Source organism: Dipodomys ordii, unplaced genomic scaffold (assembly GCF_000151885.1).
Source record: "Dipodomys ordii isolate 6190 unplaced genomic scaffold, Dord_2.0 Scaffold44, whole genome shotgun sequence".
In the NCBI taxonomy this organism is placed as follows: Eukaryota; Metazoa; Chordata; class Mammalia; order Rodentia; family Heteromyidae; genus Dipodomys; species Dipodomys ordii.
The window spans coordinates 8893478-8899981 of record NW_012267260.1 but is presented as its reverse complement, the minus strand read 5'-3'; the positions used below and the strand labels follow the sequence as shown (position 1 = coordinate 8899981).

Below are 6504 nucleotides of genomic sequence, written 5' to 3'. Positions count from 1 at the left end.
ATTGGGAATCAGAGGGCGGGAGCTGACGAGGGGCTGGGGCCCGAGGTAGGGTCTGAGGGATCCTGGGGACCCTCGGAGAGAAAGAGCTGGGTTCAGCATCCTTCCCGCCCAGGTCCATTCTTCAGGCTGCGGCCCCAGGCGCCTCGGCGGTGCTGGCCGGGCTGGGGGCGTGGGGAGGGAGGGCGCGCCGTCGGGGCGGGGCTCGGCCGAGGGGTCCCGGGCTGCCACGTCCCCGATCCTGCCCCAACGAGCGGACTCCAGGACGACACCGCACCCCAGCCTCGCGGGGTGCCCCGCAAAGTCCCTGGGAAACTTGGGGGGAATCTTCGAAGGCGCTTGGAGGGGTCGGGCACGCCCCCTTTCTCCCTCGGTATTTCCTGGGAAAGCCTCCAGCCCCCAGCGCCCCCGGGAGGGAGGGGGTGTGGGCTGGGGGACTTGCGCCCTCTGGCTGGTGAGCACCTGCGCGAGGGTTGGAAGGAGGATCGTGTATGGAGGGTAGAGGTGAAGAAGGCCGGCCGGTATGGGGTAAGGGAAGGAAGGGGAATGGGCAGAGAATGGATTTTTTTTTTCATTTGGTCATATTTGAAGAATGGATTTTTAATTGTTGTTTCTGTGTCCAACAGTTCCATGCAAGCTAGACCTAACGTAAAGGAGGGTACGAACCCCTCTATAAGGCCTTCGATGCTCCCCTTTTCCTTGTGGCCTGGAGCTAGGAGAAATGGCGACCCCAGGCCCTGAGTGTGAACAGCCCATCCTGGCCACCTTCCACAGGAAATCTGACCTGAGAGACAGAACAGGAAGGAAACAGGTGCGTGCGGGGCCAGGAAGGAAGGAAGGGTGGCACCGGACATGTGAAAGGTGGGGTGTGCTGCTGAGTAGAGTTCGGGACTGGAAAGTATGTAATGGTCCAAACGTGGGCCCAACCCTAAAGCTGTATCTTACTGGGGCCAGGGGTTGGATGAAGCCCCCTCCCTATGTGCTAGCCAGTGTCCAGCCCAGCCTACTTGGCTTTCTGGTGTGATCTTGAGCATGCTAATTAAGTACGCATTTTTTTGACCTGTAAAACCGAGAAAAGATTATTGTGAGGATGAGCTTCATTATGTACAATTCTAGAGCAATCCCTGGCACAGAGTAAATGTAAACGTTTACACTGGCTATTCCCCCCACATACAAACCACCATGGGACGTATGTATCTAACCAGAGTATAAAGGGGAAAGTTCTGCCTGGCTTGATTTCTGTCTTACCCACTAACTAGCCTGTGAGCTTGAGGGCAGGGCCCATTCCCTCTCTCCTTCAGCAGTTACTCCCCACCTCCAAGATATCTTGGGTTGCATCAGGACTGGTGGAGAGGAAGGCTAAAGAGCCTGAGCTTATCCAGTGAAACTGCTGAGAAACATCAAAAGTGAAGGTGGGTCTCAAGTGATAGCCAGTCAGCCTTGAGCAAAAAAAGTAAGCAAAACCAGGAGGCCCTAAGTTCAAGCCCTGTACTAGCACAACCCCCCCCCAAAAAAAAGGTGGCTGAGGATGAGACTCAGTAGTAGAGTGCTTGCCTAACTTGCATTGCTCAGGCCTTGTGTTCAACCAAGGAGAAAAAAGGGAAAGGGGAGAAAGAAGAGATGAAAAGAAAGAAATTGTTCATGTAGATAGCCCAAAATTTTCCAACCATTGAGAAGCTCATAGACTACAGGAGGAATTGAGCGAGACTCGGGACAAAGAGAACCCTTGGAGTGCTGTTTACTCTGTAGCAGAGGCTATTCTAGAATTTCACCAAATATGGTCTGTCCTCACAATAATCCTTCTAGAGCTCAGAATGGAAAGCCAGAATGGGCTAGAATCCTGGTAAGGTGGCCCATTAGCCAGGTCCAAACATCCATAGCTAGAAAAATAGGGCTGAGAGAGGGAATGGCTCCTGGGCGATGGGCACAATGGGAGTTCAAGCTAGCAAGGTGAGCCTTCCAAGGGCTCCCAGAAAGAAAAACGTCACCTCCTTCCACTGTGGGCCTTCTCACTCCATCCTGGTCTTCAGGAGTCCCAGCATTTCAACTTCAGAAATGCAGAAGCTGAGAGGCCTGATTTTAGGATCTGGCTCTGCCACTCACTTGCTGTATGATCTTTGGCGGATCTCATTCCTCTGTGCTCACTCATCTGTGGTTCAGCCACAGGTACCGCATCAAGCGCAGCCATGTCTGTAAGGCACTTAGCATTGCCTAGCTCATTATGAGGGCCCACTGATTGAGGCCTCCTTATTGTTTTGGGGCAGACTTTGTCACCACTGTTAGTGCTGAACTCGGAACTCTCAATGCCCCATCAAGAGGATAGTCCCATCACCAGGGGGCAAGGTTTACCTGCCAACTCAGAGGCTGACTCAGGCCACCAGCCAGAGGAAGACCCCGAGGATATCTTTGCTCAGGTATGACACATCTGCCTTCCTGAGAACCACCTGCCCTCTTTCCCTTTCTACCAACTAGGAGGTCGTTTGCTTTGTTCCCAGTACTAGAGATTGAACCATACATGTGCTGGACAAGTGCCCTAGCTCTATTTTTTTTTGATGTTGTTGGTTGTGGGGCTTGAACTATGGGCCTGGGCACTGTCCCTGTGCTCTTCCAGCTTAAGGCGAGCACTCTACCTCTTGAGCCACAGCACCACTTCCAATTTTCTAGTGGTTTATTGGAGATCAGAGTCTCATGGACTTTTCTGCCCAGGCTGGCTTTGAACTGTGATCCTCAGATTTCAGCTTCCTGAGTAGCTAGGATTACAGGTGAGAGCCACTGGTGCCTGACTTAGCCCTATTTTTTGGTTTGGATTTCTTTTTTTCTTTTGTTGGTTGCGGGGCTTGAACTCTGGCCCTGGGCGCTGTCCCTGAGCTCTTCAGCTTAAGTGTTCTATCACTTGAGCCACAATGCCACTTGCAGTTTTCTAGCAGTTAATTAGAGATAAGAGTCTCATGGATTTTCCCTGCCTGGGCTGGCTCTGAACCGTGATGCTCAGATCTCAGCCTCCTGAGTAGCTAGGATTACAGGTGTGAGCTATGAGTGGCCAGCTAGATCTCAGCCTCCTGAGTAGCTAGGATGACAGATGTGAGCCACCAGTGGCTGGCTAGATTTTGTTTTTGAGACAAGAGTTTTGCTATATAGCTCAGAGTGGCTTTGAACTTTCCATCTTTCTCCCTCAGCCCTCCTGAAGAGTATAGGCATATGATACCAGTTCTGTCTATGTGTAACTTCTTGGGGCCCTTGTCCCTCTTCAGAATTCCTGCTTCTACACCGTCCTTATGACAGAGGATTTGATTTTCAACTCCTTGACATAAATATACAATACATTCCTAAGAGATCCTTGTTATCAGAACAAATTAAAAGGTGTAAAGGGAGGCAGCTCCGAGTATAAGGAAAACCATTTGGGGTTCCCTAAAGGTAACCCACAGATGCAGCAGGGGATCTGCTGTCCTCATGCTTAGTGAAGGTCTGCAAGGAATATCCTCCAAGAGCAGAGTGGTATCAGAAGTTGCTCTAGATTGGAGAAGTGGTAATGAGGAGGGAGGAAAGGAAATACCTAGCTCCACTCTTCCTCATTTGTGTCTGTCCTCAGGCTCCTGCAGTCCTGAGCTTGGGCCCACCCCACTTGGACACCAACCAAGCCTCCAACTGGCCTGGACTTCAGACCCTCCTACAGCAGCTCCCTCCGCAGGACAGTGATGTGAGTCTCCCCTCCCCATCTTCCCTCTCCCTTGTTCTTTTAACTTCCCGCCTCAACCTTGCTTCACGATTTACTGTAGAAAGGCCCTTGGTCCAAATGTCAAGGGACATGGCTAAGGTCCAGCCATGCCCACTACTTGGGAGAAGTCCTTCCTTTCAGCTTGACTTTTCACATCTACATAATGGGTGCCAAAACATCTGCTCTGCTTACTACAATGCTTAGTTCAAGAGCAAATGAGAAAATGGACATGAACAACTGATGAAACCAGTAATGGAATGTACAAATGGAGAACACATGGTCCTTTAGTATTTATTGAAGCCCTGTATGTGCCCAGCCTAAAGGCTTACAATTCAATTGGGGAGGCAAGACAAGAGCATAGGAGGTAAGGAGAAAATTCAAGGATAGGAAATGATGCTGGCTCTAGTTCATTAGGTGTATGTGATAATGCTTAGTGAGGTTTAGGGCTGTCAGACCCTGCATGATGACAACTTTTTTGTTGTTGTTGTTGGCTATGGAGCTTGAACTCAGGGCCTGGGTGCTGTCCCTGAACTCTTTTGCTCAAGGCTACCTCTCTATCACTTTTGGGTTTTGAGTGGTTAATTGGAGATGAGTCTCACAGGGACTTTTTTGAAGCCTGGGCTGGCTTCAAACCAGGATCCTCAGATCTCAGTCTCCTGAGTAGCTAGGATTATATGCATGAACCACCTTGTTGCCTGGCAACAATTTCTTTTTGTATGTGTGCTGGTCCTGGAACTTGAGCTCAGGGCCTGGGTGTTGTCCCTGTGCTTCTTTTGCTCAAGGTTAGTGCTTTACCACTTAAGCCACAGTGCCAAGTTGGGCTTTTTCTGAGTAGTTTATTACAGATAAGAGTCTCACAGACATTCCTGCCCAGGTTGTCTTTGAACCATGATCCTCAGATCACAGCCTCCTGAGTAGCTAGGATTATAGGTGTGAGCTACCAGCAGGCAGCTGATGATGACAACTTCTAAGGGCAGCTAAGGAAAACTGAGGTGCTTGACTTTTTTTTTTCTCCTTCTACTCTTAGTGCATATATGCTGTTAGCTCTTGAGGTTGTACAACCTCTTCCAGTAGCTAAGCCTTCTAGAATCTTACAGATCTAGTCTAACTTTGCGTGCTGGTATATGGATCCACCTGCTGGCGCTGCTCCAGTAATATAGAAGGTCTGTGTCTGCAGGAGCGTTACTGCCTGGCTCTCGGGGAAGAGGAGCGGGCTGAGCTGCGATTTTTCTGTGCCCAGCGGAAGCAGAAGGCCTTGGGACAGGGGGTGGCCTGCCTGCTACCTCCTATGCTTGAAGGGCATACCTGTGAGAAGGTATGTTGAACCACCTCCCATGCCTAATTCTTCCTTTTTTCCATCCCTTGACATCTTAGTTCTGACTGCTGGAACTCTGATGAAGAAACAGGCTTCAGGGATTGGTGATTTGGCAACTGTTAGGAACAAAGGAAAATTCAGTCTTGAGTTCTTGGCGGAGGGTGCAGTAGGAGTATGCCAGCCAGAGATACCAGTTAGGTTGGGGTTGCTATGGGAGCACCTGCGGGAAACCTAGGAGGATGGTTGGGACTCTAACCAGACCAGTGTTTCTGCCTGCCAGTGCAGGGAGCAGCTAAAGCCAGGAGAGTATGGAGTGTTTGCAGTCCGGGCAGGCAGGCAGCGCTGTTGGCATCCGCCTTGCTTTGCCTGCCAGACCTGTGGTCAGGCCTTGATAAACCTCATCTACTTCTACCACGATGGGCATCTCTACTGTGGCCGTCACCATGCTGAGTTGCTGCGGCCACGCTGCCCAGCTTGTGACCAGGTAAACACCGAAGGGGGTGGGGAGGGTGTTTCTGTGCATGGTCCCATCGTGGCAAGATGTAAGGGGAGCCCCCCTCCCTCCTGAGATTCAACCACTCTAAGTGTTACAGACGGGGAGGGGAGAACTAGGCTCCAGTTTCCCAGCCTCTCCCCTCACATTTTTTTTGGACTCAGAATTTCTCTTGGACAAATAATTCATTTCAATATGCAAGTTGTCAATGCTGTGTGTGATCATGCTAGGAAGACCCTTAATATCAACAATATTAACTCTGGGTCGGAAGTCCAGGAGGCTGTGACACCTGCTAGCTGGGGGTTCCTAGCTCAGCCAATCAGCCCTCACTATGTCTTAGAGCCATGGAGATCAAATGGGAATGTGTGGGCATACTTCGGTTAACTGGGTATAAAGCATGGTTATTGGATGAATGAATGAGTGAATGAATAAATGAAGGCGTCTTTCCCCTCTCCCTCTCCCAGCTCATCTTCTCCCAGCACTGCACCGAAGCAGAGGGACAGCGCTGGCATGAGAACCACTTCTGCTGCCAGGACTGCGCGGGGCCCCTGGGTGGGGGCAGTTATGCCCTACCGGGGGGCGGCCCCTGCTGTCCTAGCTGCTTCGAGAGTCGCTACTCGGACGCAGACACTAGCCCGGCCGGGGCCCTGGAAGGGCGGGCGTCCCTCGGTAAGGGAGGAGAAGGTACTGATCAAAGCGGGAGCTGGAGATGCCTTAGGCTGGGCCAAGGTGGGGCTTCTCCCGGGCAGGGCCCTCCGCCCCAATCCCATACTGTCTCATCCCTGCGGCAGCGCCCCGTCCTCCCACCGCACTCCCCACACCCCCAAAGCGAGCATGAAGGCCCGCAGCTCTCACCGCGCGTCCCTGGCCGGAAGCGCTCCGAAGGGCTCCCGCACCCACCCCGCGCTGTGATCGGTCGGAGCTGCGGCGCCGGAGTTGCTCCTGGGCGGACGACGCGGCTGCCACTGGCGGACGGAGGCGGGG

The 6504-nt window shown here is 52.0% G+C and overlaps 1 protein-coding gene across 2 annotated transcripts in view; it reads left to right on the top strand.

Moving 5' to 3' along the window:
• The first annotated feature begins 234 nt into the window (after positions 1 to 234).
• Positions 235 to 6504, top strand: part of Prickle4 (prickle homolog 4 (Drosophila)) — a 6956-nt gene continuing 686 nt past the window's right edge. The window contains exons 1-7 of one of the 2 annotated variants that reach the window (XM_013019279.1): positions 235 to 525; positions 624 to 808; positions 2262 to 2411; positions 3587 to 3694; positions 4890 to 5027; positions 5308 to 5511; positions 5985 to 6189. In XM_013019279.1, the coding sequence (XP_012874733.1) occupies positions 719 to 808; positions 2262 to 2411; positions 3587 to 3694; positions 4890 to 5027; positions 5308 to 5511; positions 5985 to 6189 (895 nt within the window). In that variant the 5' untranslated portion in view covers positions 235 to 525; positions 624 to 718. Of the gene's footprint in view, positions 526 to 623; positions 809 to 2261; positions 2412 to 3586; positions 3695 to 4889; positions 5028 to 5307; positions 5512 to 5984; positions 6205 to 6504 lie in introns of both variants that reach the window. The other variant, XM_013019278.1, reaches the window with a different exon arrangement.